The sequence below is a fragment of the Amblyomma mixtum genome, chromosome 5, assembly GCF_055824585.1.
Source record: "Amblyomma mixtum isolate Tamu chromosome 5, ASM5582458v1, whole genome shotgun sequence".
Lineage (NCBI taxonomy): Eukaryota > Metazoa > Arthropoda > Arachnida > Ixodida > Ixodidae > Amblyomma > Amblyomma mixtum.
This window is the reverse complement of record NC_143016.1, coordinates 204211302-204237949: the sequence shown is the minus strand read 5'-3', so window position 1 is coordinate 204237949 and position 26648 is coordinate 204211302. Positions and strand designations below refer to the sequence as shown.

Genomic DNA, 26648 nt, shown 5'->3' with positions numbered 1-26648 from the left:
TCTGATTAGAGTTGAAGAGCCATCCCAGTCTGTAGGATTCGAAACCTGAATTTTCCCCTTCTGCAGGGTGGAGGGACTGTCTTGGTGAGCAGACCTGCACCCGACCACTCTGTGGGGATCATGCTGGGAGAGAGATTGGTCCAGGGTCAGGCCACCACCACCTGGGGCACACTGCACTGATCTGATGGAAGCCTCACCTGCGGCCGCGCATGCAGACCGAGCAGGCCTCATCCAGGTTCTCCTGCAGCTCGGTCACCCGCTGCAGCTCCAGCGCATACCACGACTGGTTCTGCAGGATCAGGTCCGACACCCGCTTGGACACCTGCCGACGGAGCCACACTTCATCACTGGCTCAGGAAATCGTCACTGGCTTGAAATATTTAAAAGATTAATTTCAGCGGCCTCGATTATCTCACGTACCAACTTTTCTCTGTCTAGCCCAATGCAGTGTGTGAATTCAGGCCCACAGGGTTCAGGATCTGGCAGACACAACCGTGAATCATCAAATGCCCCCCCCCCCCCCCCGACAGCTTTGTCCACATATTGATACAAACCTCTCGCCGGCACACCCGATAGCTCGCCCAATGTAAACATTGCCACATTTCAAGGGAATCGAGTATACTATGCCTTCTGTGCAGTCCATGAAGTGAGTCTGATGGCTGACTGTACGACCTTCGTTACCTTGCCGACCTCGGTTGACAAAGGTACTGATGCTTCTGAGGTGCGGAGAAAGCAACATCAACCCCCACTCAACTGACTACTACATCTTTTTTAACTGGTGCAATAAATTGTGGATGTAGGGAACAAGCACAACCTTCCTTTTGGGAGTTGCAGTCTCGACAGGGGCCTGAATTGACCTGTGCTCATGGCACTTGGCAACAGACACTACCAAATGTGTTCTGGATGCCTGGTGCTAGGCTTATCTGCTGGGCAGAACAGGATTTCATCGAGGCATTTCTGAAGCAACAGCTCTCCCCACCAGCTGTGAGTAAGCCTTTCCCTCTGGCTGCCCGCCAGCTGCCAGAGCGCAGTGCTCCATTTTCTCTGGCTGCCCAGAACGTCTTCGTTTTTCTGTGGTGGAGTAGATTTTGTAATAAGGGAGTAATTGCTCACCGACGTCCACCCGAGCGCAGCCATACGGCTACAAAGGAGAGCTGTGCAGCTTTCTCAGAAACTTGGCAGTTAAAGAAGACCACCGCTTCACCGGAGCAGTGGCAACTGAGCCAACCGGGACGGCAAGCTCATGGTAGGGCGAGAGCGAACTGATCAAAGTGGGAACAGTGTTGGTCAGATATTTAGGGGAATCCCCCCAAGGTGGAGTAGATAAGGGAGTATAATTACTCGTTGACCCAATGGATGTCCCATTAAGTAGTTGCTCTCAGTGCGTGCATTTCTCCTGGGCCATCCAGTACATGTTTAATGCAAGTAATTTTGTGGTCCCCTAGATGGGTTCTGTGGGCTCGAGCGTGTCTAACGCAGTGGCCAAGCTTAGGAGGAAGAAGACTGACCACGGCCAGCTGCCTCCGCAGGACCGTGCGCACCAGCTGGATGGCCGCCAGGTCCAGCTCCTCGGGCAGTTTCTGGAAAAGAGCAGACACACAGCTTCTTGCGAGAGGCACTGCCGCTGTGCTCACTGTCATTTCTTATTGCACAAGCCTGCCCCTTCTTCTACTACAAGCAGCTAAGGCCATCCTCTGCACATAAAAGCAACCCACACCAAATGTCTCAAACAGTTACTGACCAAGTGGCCAGCCAAGTCTCCTTCAATGCCACAACACAAAAGCATAGTTCTGCCAAGAATGCCGCACAAAGGCCTAAAAATGCATCCCACCAGGGGGTGGCTCTCTGGCCACTGCATGAACAGCACAGCAGTGGGATTCCCCGTCTTTGTTGCAAGGAATTTTTCCAAATGTCTTCTTACTAAGGCCCCCGACTAGAGAAGATCATGGCACTTTGCATACACCTGCACGGCCGCCACCGTTTTACATTTCCTTGTTTCTCACACATTTTTCATCCACAAGGATCCCCCCCTCTTCTTCTGCCTCCACAGTGGCATTTTCTCCCCTTCTTCTCTCTTCCATACTCTGGGAAGCACCCTCTCCCAACCACACAGTGTGTGCAGCCACCACCCACCCCAAAAGCCAGGGCTCTCCTGCACAGCATGGACTGCCCTGTCCACTTTGTTGCTCAAGGCAGTTCTCCGAGTTAAAGGGAACCGGAAATAATTCTGATGATGGGCACACTGTAGTAGCGCAACAGATCTGTACACGAGCAGGGGCTAGCTGATATTTCATCACCAACTGGCACAGAACAGACGCATACACACAATCAAGTGCTGCAGAGGTGACCTTCGTGGGTATTCGAGTCACATTTGTGCGGGGACCCTATGATTTAGAAATAATTTTTAAAAATCACTGCTCACAACTGGTCAGGGTGACACCTCACCCTGTACCCCGATGACGTCAGAGGGCAGGCTGGGCAAGCATGCCCAAGCTGCGATTTTTAAACACATATAAATAACAGCCCAAAAAAAGCAAGACACACGACAAAGAACGGGGACACACAAGCGGTGCAGCGCTTGCGTGTCCCCGTTTTTCGTAGTGTGTCTTGCTTTTTTGCGCTGTTATTTATATGTGATGGATCAGCAACTAGCCCGCACTCTTACCCTACTGTATTTTTAAACATCATTTCTAAATTCCTACCAAGACAGGTCCTCTTTAATGCTCCACTCCAATGGTTCTTTTTTGAAGGGAAGAGGCCTCACATGTAAGTTGGGCAGCATTATGGTGAATCATGCATTTGTAATACACGCAACAATTTTTCCCAGGAACGCGGCGATTTTCTTGGCAGGCAGCACTTGATTGCTGTCTGAAAATTCTTGAAGCAGTTTGGGAAGCCATTCACAAGCAGGCAATTTGGCTGAAGCCCGACCTGCACTCGCTGTGGAAGCAACCAGTGGAACTTCCTGAACTCCTAGCACGGCGAGTGAAGAAGGGTGCCAACCAAACCAAGCTTGTTAAGCCATTCCTCTCCTCCCACCCCTTTCCCCTCTCTTGGGGTGGCACAAGAAGTGGCTCCCACCACTTTGGGCAGAGTCATGCTTCACCGGAGAGTTTCTCAAAAACAGTGGGGGGGGAGTCTTGGTCTGCCAAGGAGTGGATTTGTACCTAGTGTAGGGCCAAGGATTCAATCAGGGCCAACCTATGATTTTGCTCATTTCCATACTCATGTTGGATTTGTTAGATAAGTAAAAAAAAAAAACGCCCCGTTAAGAGGCGGCTAGATTTAGCCCCTGGAGCCATTACTCCGCCATTTTTCCTCCCAGACAATTCCAAGAATGGCTGCAACGCTGCTGCTGCCAGTGCCAGAGCACAGCTTCTCCAACTGGCCATGGGCGGAATGATCAGCTGTGCAGCGACAAATGGATTTCAAACCCTGCTTTACACTAGCAGCCTCAAATCAACCATACCCAAAGTATAGTGCCTAGAAATATACTGGCTAGTGTGCGCAGCACGCGCGTTTCGTACGGGAGGGCGAGGCCCCCGTGATGACTGCGCGGAGAGGCCGCAAGGGGCGCTGCCGGTCGAGTGGGTGCACGAAAGCCGCCGAACAGTCGTCGTCTGCTGTCGCGCCGATACCGCAGCGTCGCGCGATTGCTCGTGTGAAATCAATGTTTGACAGGCATCATCTCTTGGACTGTGAAGCTGGAAGATGCTAAATGTGAGCACAAACAACCTGAAATGTTAAAGGCTAAGCGGCAATGCAAAGAGAGGACGTGTTTTGTTCCGCTGTGTCGAAGCGGTTATCGGTCTAACGAAGAAAAGGTGTCTTTGTTCACTGCAACGGTGGACCCAGCATGGCTTGCTGAATGGGAGAATAAGATAAAGAGGGCAGACAAAAGGCTGACACCAAAGGCTGCCATATGCGAAAAACATTTCGAGAACGAATGCATCGAAAGATCTTTTAAGATTACGATGAACGGCGTCGTGAACGAACTCGCCCGAGTGAAGCCATGCCTGAAGCCCGATGCTGTCCCTACAGTATTCGAGAATTATCCAGCTCATTTTGTGCCTAAAAAGAGAAGGAAGGTGTGAAACATTTGCGACCGGCACCTAAACAACCGAAGCGAAATGTCGAGCTGGTGGATTCCGAGTTGTGCTCTGCAGTCGACGGTGATGGTACACGGGTTGACTCTCAGTAAGGCATGTTGACGGGCTAGTTGGTTTTTCATCTTGAAAACTTGGGAAAAAACCCACCTAGGCGCAAATGATTTCACAAGGACACAAAAAGAGACGAGGAGACAACAGACAGGCGCCATTCCGTTGTCTCCTCGTCTCTTTTTGTGTCGTGAAATCATTTGCGCCTAGGTGGGTTTTTTCCCAAGGTTGACTCTCATTGCGTCGCTCGTGGAGGCGCATCAGAGGAACTCCAGAAGCGTTCCGATTCCGAGCAGAAAGACATTGCTACACGACTGGTGTGTGATAGCGAAGAGATACTGCAGTGTCCGTGCCCAAGTGATGTTCGGCACCCGTTCGATGGAATTCCGATTCCGGTGACATGGATGAAGTTGCCTGCTGTGTCAAATGGAGCTTTGACTTATGCCTGTTGCGAGACCGAAGCTGGTGACTTCTCAAGACTATTCATCGAAAGAATGGTGACTTTTGGAAAACCTTTGCGTGAGCACGGTTCTGTAATTGCCACAATTTACTTCCGAGGAAGGGAAAAGGAAAAGCGCGTGCTTACAGCCCGCCAAGAGGCAGAGACGTTAATCAAAGCAATGGCTCTGCATCTGTAATGGATGTGGCATGATTCCTGTTGCAGGCAAGCACACTTCATACAGAAGTATGTACTTTGCAGAGAAATGATTGCTGACCACCGATGGAAAAGGAGAGTCATGCTTGCACTGCAAATATTTACGGAAGCTCTCGCAGAACAACATGTGTAGAAGAAAAAAGACGAAAGATCCTTGCAGTGACAAAAAAAAGTTCAAGAATTTTTCTCGTGCTTTGAGAAAGACAAAGAAAAGCCTGGCCAATGCTCAGCAGCATGTGACTCAAATGAAGGAGCAAAACAATGCACTGAGCGAAGAAACACTCGAGGCAAAAATGCAGTCACTCCCGAAGAAGCAGCTGTGAGAGCTTGTTTCCTGGCCGCAAGACGAAAGTCTCTGAGAGGCATGCCTTATTAATGATGCCTGGATTGTGGAATGTTTGCTAATGAGGATGCGGAGCCCAAAGCTCTACGAGCACCTTCGGAAGCAGAGCATTGTGATCCTGCCTGGACGAAAATGCTTGCAAAAATACTGCAACAATTCAAAGGTGTGGCGCTTTAGATTTCACTGCCATAAAGTTCTCGGTTTCAGCGTTTCAATTTCCAGTGCAACGAACATCTCGCACGTTTCTTTAGTCTGCAGTTTATTGCTTAACCTTATTGCGAATCTTTATTTCCACTTCAAGTATGGTCGAATGAAGGCTATGTGGTAAGGGGCTTTGGACTTTCTGAAATGGTTTGGTTTGGTTTATTGGGGTTTAACGTCCCAAAGCAACTAAGGCTATGAGAGACGCCGTAGTGAAGGGCTCCGGTAATTTCAACCACCTGGGGTTCTTTAAAGTGCACTGACATCGCACAGCACACGGGCCTCTGGAATTTCGCCTCCATCGAAATTCGACCGCCGCGGCCGGGATCGAACCCGCCTTTCGGGTCAGCAGCCGAGCGCCGTAACCGCGTAGCCACCGCGGCGGTGCCTTTCTGAAATGATTTTGCTCTCGAGGGCTTAGTAAATAAAAAAGAATCGGTTGCATGGTCAGTATCGAGTTTATTGCGGGCTACAATACGTCAACAAATTGATCTATATTTGGTATTGCAAAATATGCGCACCGTCAGCGTGCTCGCACAGTACTTATATAATGGAACATTTTTTTCAGGAACGCTCCAAATACAAAAAAAAAAAACTTGCTTCACGCTGCTCCGCGCGCGTGTATTGAACGCAGATGCACCCACCCAAACAACAGCGCACCAAGCGGACGCCACCGGAAATCATCACCATCGGGACCCTCGCCAAGCCCGCCCTTGCCACACTAGCCAGTATTCTAGGCACTATACCCAAAGGGTTGAATTATTCCCTTCTGACTGGAACAGTGCTCACATACTGTCACGGAACCAAGACAGGAGACACCGTTCGCCAGCAGCGCCAGCAGCAGAATAAGCCCTCCTCAGGGCGCGTGAGCCAACTCTTTGTCTTCTGATGCCGCCTGGGGCCACCATTATTCCCCCTCCCGAAAAAAAGAAAGGGAATACGGAAAACCACTGCGACGCCACAAGAAGGAAGTAGGGGAACAGCAATCGAAGGGGCAAAATGACAGGGGGAAAACGGGCCTCTGCGAAAAAAACAAAAACCAAAACAACTGTGCAAGCGCTGTCAGTGCGTGAAAAAGGGCTTCATACGCAGTACGTGCACTACTTCTGGCTGGTACGTGCACTACTTCTGACGCAACACTTTGTAGGGGCCGAAGTAGCGGCACAGGTCCGACATGCCTGGGCGATGGATAGGGGTCCATACCCACACTTGGTCGTCCCGTTGGTACTCGACGTGGCGGTGTCGCTGGTTGTAGTGGCGTGCATCTGAGCCCTGTTGCCTCCTGGTGTGCATGCGGGCGAGTTGGCGGGCTTCCTCCGCGTTTTGGAGAAATTCTTCGGCGTGTGGCGTGAGCGCCCGGTCGTCAGCAGTGCATGAAAACATGGCATCCAACATGGTGTGCACATCGCGCCCATAAACAAGGCGAAATGGCGTAAAGTGAGTGGTTTCTTGGAGTGCCGTATTGTACGCGAAAGTCACGTATGGAAGGATCTCGTCCCAAGTCTTAAGCTGGACGTCTACGTACATAGCGAGCATGTCTGCTATAGTTTTGTTGAGTCCCTCGGTGAGCCCATTGGACTGCGGGTATGACTCAACTTGAATACCTCGTGCATGAGCTGTGCTGTGAAAGCTGTTCCCTGATCGGTGATTACGCTGGGCGGGGCGCCGTGTCGTAGAACAATGCGATGCATGAAGAACTGCGCAATTTCAGACGATGTGCCACGCGGCACCACTTTGGTTTCGGCATAGCGTGTCAGGTAGTCTGTGGCGACAATTATCCACTTATTGCCGGCCAACGATAGGGGGAATGGGCCGAGAAGATCCATGCCGACTTGGTCAAAGGGCGTACGAGGAGGTGCAACTGGTTGGAGTAAACCCACGGGCTTGAGGGGAGGTGACTTAAGGCGCTGGCACTCACGGCAACCTCGGATGTAGCGGCGGATGGTGGCAGCAAGTTTAGGCCAATAATAGGCCTTGCGTACTCGAGCGAGAGTGCGTGTAAACCCCAAGTGACCAGAGGTGGGCTCGTCGTGAGAGGCAAAAAGGATGTCGGCACGGAGGTCCGCCGGCACGACGAGGAGATAGGCACGGTCGCCGTGGCTCGAGTTTTTCTTGAACAGGATGCCATTGCGCAGGCAAAAAGAGGAGAGGTTCCGGGAAAACTCCCGGGGTATGGTAGCAGTGCGGCCTTCCAAATGGTCAATGACGGGTCGTAAGGTGATGTCATCTCGCTGGCTCGCCATTACGTCGGAATCGCTGACCACTCCAAGGAAATGACTGTCGTCCTCTATGCTGTCATCAGCTAGGTCGACTGGTGCGCGGGAGAGCGTGTCGGCATCTTCGTGCTTGCGTCCAGATTTATAGGCTATGGTGTAGTCAACTTCCTGGAGGCGGAGGCTCCACCTTGCTAAGCGGCCTGATGGGTCCCGTAGATTGGCCAGCCAGCACAAGAAATGGTGGTCTGTGACGACTTTGAAATGGCGGCCGTAGAGGTAGGGTCGAAACTTCATCGTGGCCCACACAAACGCGAGGCACTCCTTCTCCGAGGTAGAGTAGTTAATACCGGCGCGAGACAAAATGCGACTCGCATATGCAATCACGCGTTCCACGCCATCTTGGTGTTGGACTAAGACAGCCCCCAGGCCGATGTTGCTGGCGTCTGTGTGGATCTCGGTGGCAGCCTCCTCATCAAAGTGAGCAAGAACAGGGCTGCTGTGCAGGCGTCGGCGTAGCTCTGTGAAAGCCTCCTGTTGTTCGGTAGTCCACACGAACGGGTATCGTCACGCGTCAAACGGGTCACGGGTTCGGCAATTTGGGAGAAGGCGGCGATAAAGCGACGGTAGTAGGCGCACAGACCAAGGAAGCGGTTCAGCGCTTTCTTCGTTGTAGGAACCGGAAATTCGGCCACGGCGGCAGTTTTGTCGGGATCGGATTGGACACCGGCGGCGCTCACAACATGGCCTAGAAACTTCAACTGTTCGTAGCCGAAGTGGCATTTTTCGGGCTTGAGTGTTAAATTGGCCGACCGAAGGGCATCTAATACAGTCCGCAGGCGTTTAAGATGTTCGTCAAAGGTTTCGGAGAATACGACCACGTCATCCAGGTAAACTAAACAAGTTTGCCATTTGAGGCCAGCAAGAACTGTGTCCATCATTCTCTGAAACGTTGCCGGCGCTGAACAGAGGCCGAAGGGCAACACCTTAAATTCGTATAGACCGTCGGGAGTAATGAAGGCTGTTTTTTCCCGGTCCCATTCATCAACTTCAATCTGCCAGCACCCGCTCTTTAAATCAATCGAGGAAAAATATTTGGCGTGGCGAAGGCGGTCGAGCGAGTCGTCTATGCGGGGCAGTGGGTATACGTCCTTTTTAGTTATGGTGTTCAACTTCCTGTAATCGACGCAAAAGCGCAGCGTTCCATCCTTCTTCTTAACTAAAACAACAGGCGACGACCACGGACTCTGAGATGGTTGAATAATACCGTCAGTGAGCATCTCCTTCACTTGTGTTTGGATGGCCTCGCGTTCTTTGGGTCAAATACGGTACGGCTGTTGGCGTATGGGACGAGCATCCTCACTCGTGATGATGCGGTGTTTCGTAATGGCTGTCTGTTGAACTTTCGAAGAAGACGCAAAGCAGGCTGTGTATTGGTGTAGTAAGGTACGGAGAGCGCGGCGGTGAACCTGTGACAGCCCTGAGCTGATATCAATGTGATCGAGAGACATGTTCGGAGATTCCACGACTGTGCACGCAAAACATTCAGAAACATCAGCTAATTGGTCGGCGAACGCGATCGCTGTGATGCGGAAGAGGTGCCGAAGTTCGTGGGTGAAATTAGTAACCAGTAATTGGGTCCTACCATTGCGTATGTGGACGAGGCTTCGGGCCGTACAAATGCCGTGTGTCAGCAACATATTGCCTTCGGCGACTGCTGTTCCATCACGGAGCCCATCGCAGTTGACAGTAACAAAAATACTGGAGCGTGGCGGGATGAAAACACTCTCGGAGGAAACGCGAAGGGCGGAGCGACATGGGCGAGTGTGGGAAGTGGCATTGGCGTTGTCTGTCGAAAAAGTAACTGCGCTGGCGGAGATCGATGATGGCCCCAGGCGGCAATATACTCAACGGAGTTAAGAGGAAAGAATCGCATGTAATATATTCTGCATATGTTTACTGCAGCATCTTGAACGCATCATCTTTATTTCGCCCCACCGCCTGGAAAAACATAAATGCACATTTTCCACACGATGCTTGTACTGCTGCAGTCAGAATACTGCGGGACTACTTTCAGGCATCTCTCCCTACGCATGCCAAACGTACATCGGAGGCAGGTGCTGCAATGGGTTGGCACCTTCCAGAGAAAGCTGAGTGTGGCGAAAATACGCACTTGTTTAACTGGCTTCACACCATGCCCAGAGGAGGCAATCTCCATCGGCAGATACATGCATGTTGCCCAGGAGAGGGACACAATGCCACACACATTGTGCAAACTATCTAATAATTATGCTCAGGCGGTGAAACTGAACCCAATGGTGCTTCATCATACTGCTCGCTGGACCGTAGCCCACCTGGTTTGCAACCGTGCAAACCGGCGTTTGCATGCAGTACACGATGGAAAGATCTATACAAATAGCCTTTATTCCTGGAGCCTAGCCCCAACTGCCAAAACGCCATAGCAAATTTCAGCAAATGCGGGGGCAGCACACACAGATGAGCGTCCCTCCGTATACCTTGAGCTCGTGGTCGCTGGCATCGAAGGCTCCCTCGGCCGAGCAGTAGATGGCCTCGATGCAGGAGAGCACCTCTTCCTCTTCGCTCGGGTCGGCGGGCAGCTCGCTGCTGGGCTTGAGCCTCGGGGCCGGATCCACGCTGCCCCCGACGATCGCCGGCTCCGGCAGCTGGCCCTGAGAAGACAGCACCCACGCTGCTGCTGCTGCTGCTCGACCACACATCCGGGGAGAACTTGCCTGCCTGCCAACTAAGGAGCGCAGTTTTTTCGTCAGATCCATGTGCCTGCAACCGAAACTTGAAATCTGGGCAAGTGACGCCTCGGTAGCAGTCGCATACACCAGCAGGGTTGCCGGGAAGTTATTTCCACCCGTGACGTCGCGTCCGGTTTAAAAATAACGTCACGTCCGGCAATTTATTTTTTGCGATTTTTGATGGCTTTTTTAATAAACTAGCACCAAAATTGCCCCATATCCACAGCAGTGCTTAAGGACCCGCGGTAGTAGAGCTCCAAGCCGGGGCAACATCGACAGAAAGGAAAAACTTTCCTTGCTCCAAGGAAGAGACCTACAAACTGCATCGCGCCCTCTTTCCTTCCTCCATGATCGCGCCGATGGATGGATGGGTGGATAGATGGATAGGAGTGCCCCCCTTGAAACAGAGTGGTGGCAATTTCCACCATGCACAGCTTTTCTTTCTTTACTTTTGTTCAACCGTGTTCGCCAACTTCTTTACCTACGGTTTCCTACACTTCCATAGAGTTTCTTACTATATGTACACTTCTAACCTTGGGCCCGATTCTCCATATTCGCCAATCCGCCATGAGCGGGGCGTACACGCGTGACGTGTGAATCGGGGCGGTGCGAAAATGCGTAACAGCAGAATAGAATGACGACATTGAAGAATAAAGTATGCCAAAAAAATAAACAGTGTCGTCTGCTACTTGGCGCCAAGTACAAAAAACACCGCCGAGTTGCGGCGCGAAGGTGAGTTAGCACAGTAGCGCCGTAGAGATGGACGGTGAAATGCGTTGCGGCGGCGGTCTCGGCGTACTCGCCGCACAGTGATGGTGCTGAATGCGACGCTAAAGACCCTGTGGCCGGTCGTCACGGAAATAAGAGTCTATACAGAGTCGGATTTAAGTCTGCAGTGAAGCTCCGCCCATATTCAGCCTTCGCGCACAGAATTCCTCCACGACGAAAAAGTAGTCCACTGCTTAAACGCTTCTTGTTACGTTAACAAGAAGCTTATGACAAGGAAAAAAATTATGACCTCTAGAATTTTTATTCACGAATAGTTTGATATAGTCAAACATTAAAAAGCTGATTTTTTTTAGCGGTAATTGTGCTGCATGAAGCGAACGCTTATTGCCCGAAGCCATCGCGTAGCGTGTCGCGTCTCCGTACTTGTGTGATGCGATCAGCGTCACGGGGAACGGCTGGCTCTCGATCGTAACCTCAACGCGTCAGTGGCGTTGGAAAGCTTTACCTCACCGTGTCACTTCTTCAGGTGTAGACTACCCTTGGTTGCGTTGGCAAGCGGCCGCGCACGAAACGTGACTGCGAATCGCGTCAAGTGCAACGCTATGAGCGCGTACGTCTTATTATCAAAGGCGTCAAATGCGAAAGCAAAATAGGGAGATATTGCTTCCCGCCAGTACTTAAAGAAAAATAGACAAAGCTAAAAGTCCACTGTCAACAGAAGCATGTATTTCACAGTGTTGGCGTTTCACTTAATCTCAATAGGACATGGCACTCATCTTTTGCTTTGTGAACATTAACTAAGCCTGCCTGCAAGCAGACTTCACGGACTTTATGTAAAAGCACCTCACGAATGCATGGCGTAGAGCAATTGCAGGTACATTATTTTATTCAAATAAAGAAAGACTCCCAATAATGCTATTTAATTTCAATGTTTGAAAAGGCCCTCAATCTCGTTAATTCTGTCTAACAATGAGCACACAGCACTTACCAAGGGCGTATAGGCAGGTACACCACTCGTGTGATGCAAGTACGCACCAAAATGTGAGAGGTGAAACAAAATTTGTCATGCCCATCCCTTTGCTGTAGGTTAGACATTTTCAGAAGCGCTAAAACAACAAGGACGCAGAGGGAACAGACAGGCACGAGCAGTCGTCCCTGTCTGTTCCCTCTGCGTCCTTGTTGTTTTAGCGCTTCTGAAAATGTCAAATCTGCACCAACTAGTCCGATCCGCTACCCTTTTGCTGTAGGACAACAGTAATGCATCCACAGCAGCACCAGGCAGCTCCTTTCAATGCAGCAAGATTCCTTGTAAGAGGGCAATATATGTCAAGAGAGGTGAAGTCGGCTGGAAAAAGATATCTATGCTACTCAACATTGGGGAACGGGACGAATATAGAGGGGGATAGTGAAAGTGGAGGGTGATGCCACATCACAAACAGCTAATGCATTGTGCAAGACACTTGCTTTATTTGCTTCATGCAAGTTATCGGTTTGGTTTATTGGGGTTTAACGTCCCAAAGCGACTCAGGCTATGAGAGACGCCGTTGTGAAGGGCTCCGGAAATTTCGACCACCTGGGGTTCTTTAACGTGCATGCAAGTTATCATATCATGCACATACACGCGTATTATCTAGTGCACATGTCATATTAAGCCTGAACATGGCTCGGTGTCATGTCAAGGAACTGAAGGATAATAAAAACAATGGTGAGTTAAGAAGGAAGAACAGCAACACAACAAGAAAAGCACAAGCATGCACAGCAGCAAGATAACACACAAAGGGGGCAAGAAATGCAAGGCTAACATGACCCACAGTATTTGAGGGAGGCAGCATCACAGACAAGCAGTGTTATCCTGACAAAAGGTCCATTAATGCAGCATGATAACACTGGATGATGTGGATTGGTTTTGGCAAGCCCTGTGCACTCCACGAGCAATCTACAAGAGGCCTCAGTCATGTTTCTAGCCTGATGTGCAAGTGCATGACTTTCCCTCTGTGCACACTCCTGACCACATACATATCAGGGCCATTGTTGGTTTTCTTTGAGGGGTGGATCACAATGCCGTTAGGCAACATTTACACCATACACTGATGCAATAAAGACCCTGTGATGCCACTATTGTGCACTGCAGGAGAATAATGCCCAATGAAATGCGTTCACTCTCAAAGTACCTTCCTTTACTATGAACTAAAATAGACAACCCTCTATGTACACTCAAAATATGACATCTACAGTTCAGTGAAGGGCACCATACCAGATGTAGGTGCTGAAATGTCGGCAAATGTCTGAAAGGACACTGAGGACTAATCGAAGTAGCTCTGCAGCAGTAGATTACCACATTCCAATAACAAAGGGCCTACCTGTACTGAGAACAAAGCTTGTGTACAGCTCAGAGATTATTTGTTCAAAGAAGCAGTTCAAAATTACCATGGTGAAGTGCATTGGCAGGAAGGCTATTACAGCCCTTGGTTGGTAATAACTTTATTAGTCTCACTTCAGTGGATCAGGTGAGGGTTAGTGAAGGGGTGTTGAAGAGGTCGGCGACGGCCCTCAGGCCACTTTAGGTGACCAGGCACTGTGTGGCTGCAGCGACCTTCAAGGCCCAGGCCATGATGCAAAGCTGAAGCTCTGCCTGTGAGCTGCGCAGAGAAGCCTCCCATCGCTCCTGTGATTCCACCCCTTGGAAAGGAGGTTTCGGTTTGTTTGGGCAAGCCTTATATGTGCGTTTAAAATCCGCTCTGGTGCTCGAGCATAAGTGACAGGTTGGAGATTTCTCCCCTCTATGTATGTATTACACTCCACTGCATGAAACAAAAAAACAGAACACTTAAAATGCCTAGTGGTGTGTGCACATGGAGGGTAAATTGTTTTTTTTGAGCATGATTAAGGCAGCTTGAAAAATGGTAATCAAGTCTGACTCAGAGTTTCCACGAGGAGAGTGTTAAATTAATGAACAGAAGCTATTCACCACCAATATAATGATAGAACAGGTTGCAAAATGTTGATGAAATTGGAGTCATTGCAAGTGCCTGTGCATAAAATTTAAGCTCCCTGAAAAATTACCGTCTTGTAGAGCTTTGCTGGCTAATTTCTCTTAAAGCTCTAGCAGAAGTATGAAACCAAACCAAGTCAGGTGGAAACAGGCTGCTATTCTTTTTTCACACTATAAGAATAATTTTTTTTTCTGACTACCACCAAGTAATATCATTAGTGCTGTATGGTATGTGATGGCATCGCAATTAGTGCTAAGAAGTTATTGGGTGCCATGTGCAACCAGAAAAGAATGGTACGGAAAGCCTGCACACACCACTGTCAAGGAGAGAGGCTGCGATTCTGTAGAAGACCCAGTGTTATCCAACCGGCATTGCGTCAAAAAACAAACTTCATGCGTGGATGTCCGCAGTGAAAGTCACTGAAAAGAGGATTTGTAATCTGAATCAAACGTCAGCACACGTCTGAAACTACTTCACTTTATAAAATAATAGATTTTACGTACAGAAAATTAATAAATTTCTGTCTGCCTTGAAACCCATGACCCCTGGATCGCCAGCCAGGCACGCTACCAACTAGGCCGTGTAGGCACATTGACTTTACTGAGGTACAAAGGGGGGGAGCGATGTGTGGGTGCTGTTGGCTTAATTTGAAGCCTAGCAATGTAATTACTGCAGTGAACTAGAGATGTGCCAATTAGTGAGAAACTAATTACAATAACATTACGTAGGTGAACTGCAGTGTGGAAGAGTTCAAAGACAAGAATTGGGAACCTGTGTTGAGGCAACTCTGATAAATGTGTGAACACGAATGAAGAACAGTGACTGAGTGCGTGAAGAGAAACCGCTGCAGGGAGCCATGAACACTGTTGTGTGATACCCATGAATGCTGAGCTTAATTGTGCCCCTACATTTTTGGGGAGCGAGACAAGTTGCATTGCCTCTTAGGTGTTGCAATTTGCTTAAAAAAGGTGAGGTGTGTTTTACATGCAGAGTGAAAAGTTTGAGGAAGCCATTATTGGCAAATTAATTTATTTCCATCACTGAACTTCATACATCCTAGAATTCATTATGCAGCCTAACTGCGAATCATTACCTAGTGCAACAATACACATTGACGAATATGTCTCGTCTACAAAGATAAGAATTTTTTTGGGACAGACTCATCTTTCATAACCATTTGACAGTGGTGTACATGCACATTAGTGTTGCCTAGTTTGCAAACTTAAGTAGCCAGCAGTCGCCTTTTCTTAACAGAAAAATGGCAGCACGTACACTGATATGGTCCAGTCACACTAAGGGCTCAGGGGGTGAGCAGGTTGTCTAGGATTTTTCATAAAATGACCAAACAGCATCCCCAATTTGCATGAAGCAAAACGCAAGGGAACATGTCAATGAAAATGGTATCTAACAGAGTTTCACTGGGAGGACAGGTGGGCAGTGATCTTCCAATGCATGCATTCAAGGTTGATGGCCCAGCACAGAAAAAGAACACAGACTGCAAATCCTGGAAAGAGAAAAAGATCCCAAACCTGGGAAGACCGCCTGAGTAACCCAGAAAGATCGACAAAGTTTACTACTACTACTACGACTATTATGATTCATTTCCAGTTGAATTATTGAAACGGATCATGCTTCCAGCTACAAAATGCCATTTGGAGCTTTATTATTGAAACACAAATTACGTCCAGCTGCATAATTTATACCTCCATTTACCTTCAACTGAATTAATGTACAATTTCTAGGTTTTCGTCACGGGTACAAATTTGAGCTAGAAGATGGGAATGGGTACACGTGTGAAAACACTGGCCAGACCTTGCATTTTCATCTGGGAAAATGACCATGAAACAATTACGTGACTTTTCCTTCAGGAAAAATAGTTCACTGCTGTATAACTACAAGCAGCATGTGAAAGAGGCAGTCGAAAGCAAGCACACAGATGCAACCAGATGCCATGAGACAAAGCATGTTGCGATCTTATCACACAAACAGTACCACACAAGGCATGTTGCACCCTGAAGAACAGATGTTGTAAATGACTAGAGACACAGCGACCATGCTGTACCTTGAGGATGTTGTGGACTGCTGGCTCTCAACAAACACCAAAGCACACAGAAAAGCACTGGTGAAAGCATGTCCAGTCAACACCCTGGTGCTGGAAGGAAAACATTTTGGTGGCTTCCTGTCTTTCACTGAACTTAAGGACCAAATAAAATGTGCATTGTGTACAAGCAGAACACACAGGGAGGCACCACATGAAGGAAAGCACTTCTTCACAATCACCAAAGCATGTGTTGAAGCACGCAGTCAGCAAGTTGGCAGACGGTAGGTTGAAAACACTTGGGACACTTCCTGACTCACAAAGAACTGCAGCACCAGACAAAACTGATTGGTCCAATTTAATGAAGAACACCAAAATGATGAAGACTTCACCGGCTTCCTAGCAGTATGCCATCAAACTTGAAGCAGAGCAAATGTACACTGATTACTTGTGGCATAGCTACACGTGAAAACCGTGGCAGTGAGTGCAATTCCCGCACGCAGCTGCTGATCATGCACTTCCGGTCTGTCAGGCAGAACCCAAATGGTGCTGTGTCCTCCTCCTTGTTGTAGATGTTGGTGCTCCTGCTATTACCACCACTTGCCAGTGGTGTCATGGTCCTGCAGCTGAGTGTGGATGAATATGTTGGGTTGCACAATGCAAGCTGTGGTGACCTTCGCAGAGTACTCTTGATTATGCTGCACCATGGCCTTTGCAGAAACCTCAGGAGCCCGGTATGGCCACCCAGCTGGGAGGTGACCAAACATGAATCTGGTATCCTGGCTCCAGAGCACATGAGACCCCATGGTGAGGGTGGTCTGCCACATCTGCATAAGATGCACACCGTCACTTGCACACTAATCAATGCTGTGCACTGAAATCTCCCAACGAGCTAGACATTGTGTTAAAAAATAGTCTAGTTTTACGTACAAATGTAAAATACGCTCACTGCAAAACCAGTCATTAGTATCAAAACAAACTGTTTCTATATAGCTAAAGGTACTTGATGGCAGATTTCCCAAACTGATGCACAGAAATAATTACTACAGTCTTTTTATACTCAAGAAAACCGCTACAGAATGCACTGCAAGGAAGGGCACAAATTTAACTGTTTATGACTACCTTGAGTTTTTTAGTATATGCATGCGTTCGCATTTTGCACCAATCGAAATGGGGCTACCTTGACATTGTGGTCACTGAGAGAAATTCAAAACCACAGAACAACACTGCGTGTCACGCACACCTATCTCCGCTGTCACTTGAAAAGTACAGACATGATTAATTTACATTATTTTTGTACGTGGTTCTATTTACACTGTTCTTGGATGGTACGGCAAAACAGCGCTCGGACGGGACGGAAGAAGATGAGACAAACACATGCGCTGAACTAACAACCAAATGGTTTATTGCGAAAGAGGGGTGCAATATAAAGCATAGAAGGGAAAACTCAATATCATCAATGATTAAGAAAAGCGATCTCCTGTGGGAATAGAGCCACCGATGGTTGGCTTACACATGAGTTGCCTAATGTGTGAATGTGAAAGGCCTCCGATATCAGGCGTGAGGAGGCCTTTCACATTTGTAAATCACATTTGTAAGACGTTTGTAAATTGGTACGATTCCACTCCTACCTTCGTGCAAGAGCCGCCAACGAGCTAAATTTATCTAAGAGGAGAAGCAGGCGTTGCAGAATTTTGCAAGAACTCAATGCCTAGTTTTATATTTATAAAACTTCTCCAAATTAGAGGAGTTGCGCGACATGTCCACTGTTTTGCTAGCTAAACTTGCCATTGAAACCATTCGTAAGCATATCAAAACTCCCGTGCATTCTGCTATCACCATCATCATAGATGTCAGTTCGCGGTCAGACCAATCCAATCCATCAGTACGGCTCCGTAGCCATGTCCCTAGCCGACCTGCGCATCGCGCCACCCTCTACGGGAGCGCGCGGTCGAAGAAATACCACGTGACCTCTGAGTAGGGACCAAGACAGCCGGTAGGTGCCGCTAAAACTCACCCCCTCAGCCCTGATCTAGCCCTACTTTTTGAAGCTAGATCAGGGTGTCTTAGAACGCGCAGCTACAAAAAGAAATTTAACGAAGAAGATGACACATGTGCAGTGTGTGGTAGATCTGTGGAAACAATTGAACACCTCATAATCAAATGTGATGGTATCCATCCGGATGTCGATGCAGGCACAGTCACTCTTTCTGAGGCCCTAGGGTTTAAAGATAACAATGGTCATGTAAATAAATCTGCAGTGGAAGTCAGCAAAAAGCGATTGGAGGATTGGTGGCTGAAAAGCAGAGATGTGGCATAAGGTTAGAATAGTAGGAAACCGTAGGCAAAGTTGATGGAGAATCTTAATGAGACTTGCCAACACAGTAAACAAAAAAAAATAAATAAAGAAAAGCTGAGCATGGTGGCAATTGCCACCACCCCGTTTCAAAGGGGGCGCTCCTATCCATCCATCCATCCATCCATCAGCAGCGTTTCACGCGCTTCGGCTGTGCCTGCAAGCGACCGGCGCCGGCGGCGCGGAGTTCCGCGGAATAGTTTGCGAAGCCATTATTTGGCATGAGAGATATGGTTGCGGCAAGGTAAAGCCGCGGGCCAGTGAAATGAGAGTGGCAGTGTTGAGGGAAAGAGCTCCGGGGCTGGGGGGCGGCGGCGGCGGAAGGTCATGCCGCCGTCGTTCTTTCGACGGACGCGATTGCGACGACCAGTGGCGACGGCACTCGCCTTTTCTGTTCTTTAACCGCGTTTGCACTGTTTTTAGTTGGCGGGCGATAGCAGCACAGTTGGAGTATATTGGCAGTCTCCCTTCTCGACTCCCGTGCACGTTCATTCCTCGGTGTTACGTATTTGACGGGCAGGCTGTCCAGTGCAATACGCGAGCTCGGCCTCTTCCCCCTTGTTTTTTGTCGTGCGCTTAAGCTTTTGAGCACAAACTTTAGTGATAAGTCTTTTGAAAGGGCGAGATTGTCAACTTTAATGCATGCAATATTTGTGGAAATTTTCAGGCTGAGCTGCGAGTGTTCTGTTCATGCAGATTTAACAAATGATTCCAAAAGCATGTGCTGAAAAATAAGTGCCAGTGGTGCTTTATTGCGCCATCACAGAAATAAGTGCTACACTTTCAGTACTTTTCGAGAGGAAGGTTTCTTGTTCAATAATTTTCTTTTTGCATTGCGCTCAGTCACCTGGCCAGTGAAGTTAGTGAGAAAGGGCCTCATGAATTTGTGACACACGAGCTTCACAAGCCTCATTCTATGGGCCACACAGTCATCCATGGAGCACTGAAACAGTGGATTTTTTGCAGCTGACAGTAGCACCACAGCTGCGGACCGTTTTAGTGGCTGCGGTTCTTTCACGAAAGGAGATCCCTGTTGACGTTAGCCCGCTCGACTTGCAGAGCGGCACGCAACAGTAGACCATACTGCGGGAAGATGTCGCAAACGCGGAGGCATTCGCCGCCACCCACAGGCACACGGCACGCCAAAGCTTCCTCCGGTTAAGTGACAACCTGCCTACTTAAAAAGAACTCTTCGGCACCCAGCTTAGCGGCCGCTCAGCACGTACATCGAGGGCCCACGCGTGGTAGGTCGCAGTGCTCCGCAGCCGGTCGCCGTCTCGTCGGTTTCGTCGTGGGGGTGAGTTACAGCGCCACTCTCAGCGGTGGCGGCTTAGAGAACTAAAAAATACAGCACAAGCAAAAGCAAAACTTCGGCGCTGGGGCGGCGGCGCACGCGCAGGTCGCCCATTATACAGTAGGTCGTGCCCGTGTCGCTTGTCCTGTCGCTCGGATCTGCACTCGCAGAAAATTTCGCTCGTCGCCCGGAAGTTGCCAACGCGATTAGCCAATAGCAGCTAACCTGGCGGCTCTGGCCGGGAATCTTGCTTCACCACCGATTCGTCGTTGTGGCTACGCTGTGCCCCACGTTCACGGCAAACTAAATGCTCACGAAGCTTTCGCTTTCTCTGAACTTGCGTCAACCACAAAATTTTAGCGATAAAACACCCCAGATTTTCAGATTGCTTGTGTTTACTGTGCTGCTAGGCTTAGCGAGTATGCGTCGTTAGAGGTCAGGAAGCGCGCGAGGTTCAAACAGGTGTGCGCCCCACGTTCAGGCAACATGGCGGCGCCCGTGACAATACCATAAAATGACATGCAATGATATACAATGACAAAGCTGTAAACACGTTTTATTTGACCTTTTTCTGCCCAAAATCTTAATCCTTGCAAATAATGTGACTCTTGTTATAAACGCAAACAGCTTTGCGGTGTATTATGCCAGCAACACTGATCGTCGTCTCCGTTTCGCGTTCGCGTTGTCGCTATGCATGGAGCTTGGCCGATGGGCGAAGAAGCGACAGCCAGCCGTCGTCGCCGCGCCGCCTCGTCGCGTCGCTTACTTTTTCGCGTACATGGAGCTCAGTCTTTAACGGTTGCTTCTCAACAGGGGAAATACCACAAGGTATGAAAATATCCGTTATACGGCCCATCTATAAGTCGGGCAAAAAAACTGATAAGAGGAACTACCGACCAATCGCTATATTGCCTACCATTACTATTTTAATGGAGAAATTCGTATATCAGAGCATGTTGTCGTTTTGTGACAGATTTGATATCCTAAATGGCACACAGTATGGCTTCCGGCGCGAGACTAGCACTGTAGATCTTCTAGAAGATTGTTGTGACAATATTAACATGCATATAGATAGAAATGAGATTGTCCTTGGATTGTTCTTAGACTTAACGAAAGCTTTCGGCACAGTGGACCACGGCATTCTGTTGCAGAAATTAGAGAACATTGGATTTCGCGGACCTTACCTCATATTTTTCTCAAACTACCTTTCAAATCGTGTTCAGGTTGTGCGAGTCAAAGATAATTTCAGCGACTTCAAACCTCTTCTATATCTCGTGTCACAAGGCTCCGTTTTAGGACCTTTCCTTTTCAATATTTATGTAAATGACTTGGCATATCTTAGACTGAATTCGGTACTTTACCAGTACGCTGATGACACAGCGCTCCTTGTTCCGAATGAGTCGTACAACAGGGCTGCAGAGCTGCTACAAACGGATGTTAAAAAAGTGTGTGATTGGTTTTCAGGTAACCAGATTTACATTAACAAGCAGAAAACAGCTCTGGTTTGTTTTAGAAATCCGCACAAAAAGGTCACATTAAAGGAATCTGTTATTGTGCACGGTACTTTCTGCCCTAGATGTCAATGTGTTTCACTGCCCTTGTCTGAAAGAGTCAAATATCTAGGTATTCATCTCGACGCCAACATGTCTTGGTCTTTTCATGTTGAGCATCTCATCAAACGACTCCGTGTAACTTCTATGTATCTTTACAGAATGAAATTCAATACTTCTGTTAGGTTGCGTCAGCTTGTGTTTAAGGCTATAGGAGAGTCTATATTAAGGTATGGTGTCACTGTTTATGGCTCATGTGCGTTGTCTAGAAGGAGCCAAATCGATAGATTACTACACAGAATTTCCGCAAACATTTTGTATGGCACGTCTAAGGAGACCTTAGATAGTGCTGAAAGAATGATTGCAGCTGATGTGTACTTCTTTCAAGATTTATTTACACATGTAGTAATTAGTAGAAACTACTTTTCTAATAACTTTAAGCTTCCTGTGAACAAACCTAAAATACTAAGAAAAGTAGAGTCGTTTAAGCTTCCCAAGATATATACACACTATGGAAAAAGGTGCCGAATGTTCTACATCCCCTTCCTTTTTAACCAGCTTCCAACAAAAATACTATCATTGCAGACTATCAAAGAGGTCAAATCACAAGTAAAATCCTGGCTAGTTACGTCTAGAACCTTTAAAACGGTACACTGACATAATGGCTCAAAACACTCCGAAGGTCTTGTTGATATGTGTTATGAAGCACGGGTGCTTTTTCTTGTTGTTGTTGTTGCATCCTCATAATCTATGTATTTAACCTACTTTTTCAGTGTGTACAAGTGTTATTGTTGTTCTTATCAATATATGTTTTTTTTCTTTTTTTTCTCTCTTTTATATTGCAAACCATGTAATTTTGTCTGTACTGAGTCTGCACTTTGTTTGATTGCCGTGGCCCGCCCACAAGCGCCCTGTCTTGCGCTTCCGCGGGCACACATACTTCCATGTGTAAATAGGACAAAATAAATATGTATGTATGTATGTATGTATGTATGTATGTATGTATGTATGTATGTATGTATGTATGTTTTGATGTCTGCTTTGCAATCTGTTCTGATCTCATAGTCGCGTTATCGAAACAGCATAATGCGGCCTCACAAACGATACCTCGACTCCACACCGAACCGATCATGAAGTGTGTGGGGTACTCAAGATTTCTGACGTGAAGATTGATGCTGGGCCTATATCCTCATCATTTCTGATAAAAATGGAATGCAACGGGGACAATTGTTTAATAAGGTGCGCACTTTTTTCAGATAATTGACGAAGTGGCCACATCTAGACTTCCAAGGCAATGTTGCTGTCTACAGTCGAGATTATTTTTTACTGTCTGTTACTGTATGCTGTCTCGCAGTGAATATGCATCTTTGTTTGCATATATGCTATAAAATCAAACTTTCACTAATGATAAAGTCTGCTGTATCAATTTTGAAATAAATCTTGGTTTACAGTTTTTCCTTTCAGATGTGAATTGTTGCCTGTCCAGTGTGCATAATTTCTGCTGCTTTTTGATGCTCTATTGCAAGATCTGAAAAAGTGTCTTTAAACACAGGTGATCAATAACAGGACTGAGGTAATAGTCAGGACAAACCACGTTTTTAACTTAAATCAAAATGCAGTTATGCGGATTTGAGTTGGGGCCAGTTGGACCCAATTGCAGGTCAGTTGGCCCCAACTGCAGGCCAATTGGCCCCAACTGCAAGCCAGTTGGTCCCAACTCCAGGCCAGTCGGTCCCAACTCCAGGCCAGTCGGTCCCAACTGGGACCAACTGATCCCAGCTGAAACCAGTTAGAACCAATTGAAACCACCTAGATTTTTTCATCTGGGATATGACGTCATTCTTGTGATCTTTCAGCCGTCTCTCGAAGCTTCCGCTTTCCCCTATGTAGGAATAATCGCAGTCTGAGCAGGGGATTTTATAAATTACGCCGGGAAATCTTTCCTTCTTCATGTTGTCTTTTACGGCCACCACCTCATGACGAAGCTTGCACGCTGGAACGTGGGCTATATGCACATCATATGTGCGAAAAGTGCGAGCCAATGACTCACTCACGCCTGGCACGTAAGGGATGGCAGCTCGTGCACGGCAAGCAATGCGAGCGGGCTGAGATGGCCTGGCTGTTTGGCGTATAACAGCATCCACAAAGTGGTTTGGGTAGCCACATTCGTTGAGCTCGTGGCGTACTTGGCATAGGTCAGAGGCTTTATCCTGAGGCTCCGAGCATATTTTTTCCGCGCGTCGGACGAGGGTAGAAACGACGGAGCGCTTGTGGCAAGTAGGGTGGACCGAGTTAAAAGGAAGATATCGGCCTGTGTGCGTGTCTTTTCTGTGCACCTTGAATGACATTCGGTCATTGCATCGCTGAATCATAACATCCAGAAAAGGAAGACGTCCAGAAATCTCCTCCTCGACCGTGAACTGAATGGAATCTTCCATGCTGTTCAAATGGTTCGTGAAAGCAGCGAAGGCATCCTTTTTTATTATGCAAAAGCAGTCGTCAACGTAACGAAAAAAGACCTTCGGGCGTGGCTGGAACGAAGCCAGAGCTCGGCCTTCCAATGCTTCCATTGTAAGGTTTGCTGTTGTGACCGAGATTGATGCTCCCATGGCAGTGCCGTGAACTTGTTTGTAGACAGTACCCCGAAAGACAAAGTATGTGTTTTCGAGGCAGAACGTCCCAAGCAACCACAGATATCCGTCGGACGTACGAGCTAGATCCGAACGTCCTTTGCCGAGATCGGACGTCCATCGGACGTACGAACACAATCCGATTTCGGATATCCGTATTCGTACATCCGCCGGACGTACGGACAGTGTCCACTTTTGTATATCCGCATGAGAGACGAGGTGTACGTCCGAAGGATGTAAGGCCGAGTATTTTCCCAGGCCATGAGTATGGACGTTTTTTATTTCACAGAAAATTCGCGTCTTTCGTGTATGTATACTGTTTTATTTGCATCTGTTGGAGAGTTTGACGCGAAGATGTTTGTAAATTGGTGCGATTCCACTCCTACCTGCAGTGCAAGAGCCGCCAACGAGCTAAATTTATCTAAGAGGAGAAGGGGGTGTTGCAGAATTTTGCAAGAACTCAATGACTAGTTTTATATTTGTAAAACTTCTCCAAATTAGTGGAGTTGTGAGACAGCTAAACTTGCCATTGAAACCATTCGTAAGAATCAAAATCCCGTGCATTCTGCTATCACCATCATCATAGATGTCAGTTCGCGGTCAGTCCAATCCAATCCATCAGTACGGCTCCGTAGCGCTGTTGTTGATATGTCGCGTAGTGTTGTCGCGCAGAGCTTTATAGCTCTGTTATTATAATGTGTGGCTTTGTTCGGTCTGTGGACGAAAGTAGTATGTAACTTAAGCAATTCGAAAGATACGAGGAGCGCCTGAAGGTCTTCTGGAACACCGGAATCCCGTACTGCGTCGACCTTGGTTTAAAGAAGGCTTAGTGCACATGTGATTGCCTACGAAGGTATGTATCCAGTACACTTCTTGGAACTTGCTTCTAGGACAATGCAGCATGCTCATATAACATTCGTTCACAGGACAGTGGGAGCAGTAAGCGCGAGGCGATGGCTTCAACAAGTGTGTGCTGTTCTCACACTTTCGGGAGCCTACATCACACAGCTGCGGGAGCCTTCAACTCGCGCGGCTAATTCCCACTCCTCTTCAAAGTTGTGGGACGGAGTGTTTTCGCATCTTGTTAATTTTTAAGGCATCGCTATGTTCACTGTGCCTGTATAAAGAGTGACAACGCGCGAAAGGCAGACCATAGGAAGCACGTGAGGTCGCAGTGGTTCGCAACGGAAGCTTTGCGGCTTTCTGTGCGCAGTCGCGTACAGTGCTGCGCAGGTTAGTGCCCTAAGGCCCATGAAAATAAATAAAGAACAGATACATTGTCAAATATGGTGTGGAAAAGTGAGAGCTGTTATTGCCTTATACTTATTGAGGTGTTTGTTAAAGTGCATTGTCTGTTATACTTGCAGCATTAAACACTTCTATTAATTGGTTCCAATGTTTTTACTTGGGCTACTGCATTGTGCCATTTGTTTCACATGACTGATGTTTGCCGCGTTCTTTCTTATTTCAGAAATCCTGTGGGTGGGAAGATTACGGATGTGTGTCCCAAGCTTGCCACATTTGAAGAGTCAGATTTAAGTAATTTTCCGAATGTAACCCATTGCTCTGCTGATGTGTCATCAACCACAATAAAATATGCGTGCTATGCATCAAATTGTTTTTGGTTTTATTGCATTGCGCGGAGTGAAAAAAGCACGCATGCACCATATATGCGAATATTCGAGCAAGATCCGCCAATGGACGTACTCAACTGGACGTCCGTAGGCGGGCGAACCGTATACCTTTGGCCACCTTTCGGACGGCCGACGGACGTCTACCGGCTGTTTGCGGATGTTCAGCGGACGTACAGAACATCCGAAATAGACCTCTGTCGGCCGTCCGAAGGATATCGGTGGTTGCTTGGGTATCTTTAAATCCCAGGGCCTTAAATTAACTCTATGGCCTCAGGAAGAGTGACTGTGCCAAGGAGGATATATAGAATTTTATAACCTCCTTAGTGCCATTTCTTTAACCTACACCAGCTACACCAGTGTAGCAAATGTCCAATACCTCCAATGAAGCTTCGCTACACTGGTGTAGCTGGTGTAGGTTAAAGAAATGACCCTCTTTACTGCCTGCATCGACATCCGGATGGATACCATCGAGCGACACCTGATGTGACGTCAGTATGCGATGAGCTGCAACAGTTGGCGAATGTAATGCATGGGCCCTTAAAGGGTCCCTGAAAGGAGTGTCTGAGGTTGGCAAAAAAATACTTGCATTATGTAGAGCGTAGGCTACTGAACGTTCATGCCGCGTACAATACATCGAAAGCGAGTAGATAATTTATAATACAGTTTCAAAAACTGCTGCTCCCGAGCCTTCCGGCGACCAGAGGCGGTGAACTTCCGCCCGAATCTGTACTCATTACGTCATTTTTGTACTCTTTACCATCCCTTTCAGTTTGCAAGCTCCCCCGCGCCGCGCCCGAGAAAGCGGCCCCCGTCCGCTTCCACTCACCACGCGGCGCTGCTGTCGCTGTCGGCCCGAAGGCGCCGGAGCGCTCGCGCTTGGCAGTTGCTGTGACAGCCTGTTCTCATCCGCGATAACATTGGGAGCGAACACGTCGAACTCAAATTTGCTGTACTTTTGGAGCTGTCACGTTGAAACTTCAGCCTCATGGTTAAAGAAATGTTTCACCTGGCTAGTAAGGGTGAGATAAAGAGCAGGCTGATGCCAGTTCGCAAAAAAAACAATCGTTTGCATTGCGCTTTATCGCAT

General features: G+C 48.0%; 1 protein-coding gene and 1 long non-coding RNA gene across 5 annotated transcripts in view; one reads left to right on the top strand and one right to left on the bottom strand.

The window, feature by feature from the left end:
• The window catches only part of LOC149345465 (syndetin-like), a 194532-nt gene extending 184071 nt beyond the window's left edge, over window positions 1–10461 (bottom strand). For all 3 annotated transcript variants that reach the window (XM_089546659.1, XM_089546660.1, XM_089546661.1), the window contains exons 1-4: window positions 10323–10461; window positions 10086–10259; window positions 1509–1580; window positions 198–322 (exon numbers count right to left, since the gene is read on the bottom strand). In XM_089546659.1, the coding sequence (XP_089402785.1) occupies window positions 198–322; window positions 1509–1580; window positions 10086–10259; window positions 10323–10364 (413 nt within the window). In that variant the 5' untranslated portion in view covers window positions 10365–10461. The remainder of the gene's footprint in view (window positions 1–197; window positions 323–1508; window positions 1581–10085; window positions 10260–10322) is intronic.
• A 6253-nt stretch (window positions 10462–16714) lies between these two features.
• Window positions 16715–22760, top strand: LOC149345464 (uncharacterized). 2 transcript variants are annotated; one of them, XR_016283308.1, is made up of 2 exons: window positions 16715–16904; window positions 22554–22760. It is a non-coding gene; the product is annotated as an uncharacterized LOC149345464 (long non-coding RNA). The 2 variants fall into 2 exon arrangements; XR_016283309.1 differs by lacking the exon at window positions 16715–16904 and adding an exon at window positions 18899–20575.
• The last annotated feature ends 3888 nt before the right edge of the window (window positions 22761–26648 follow it).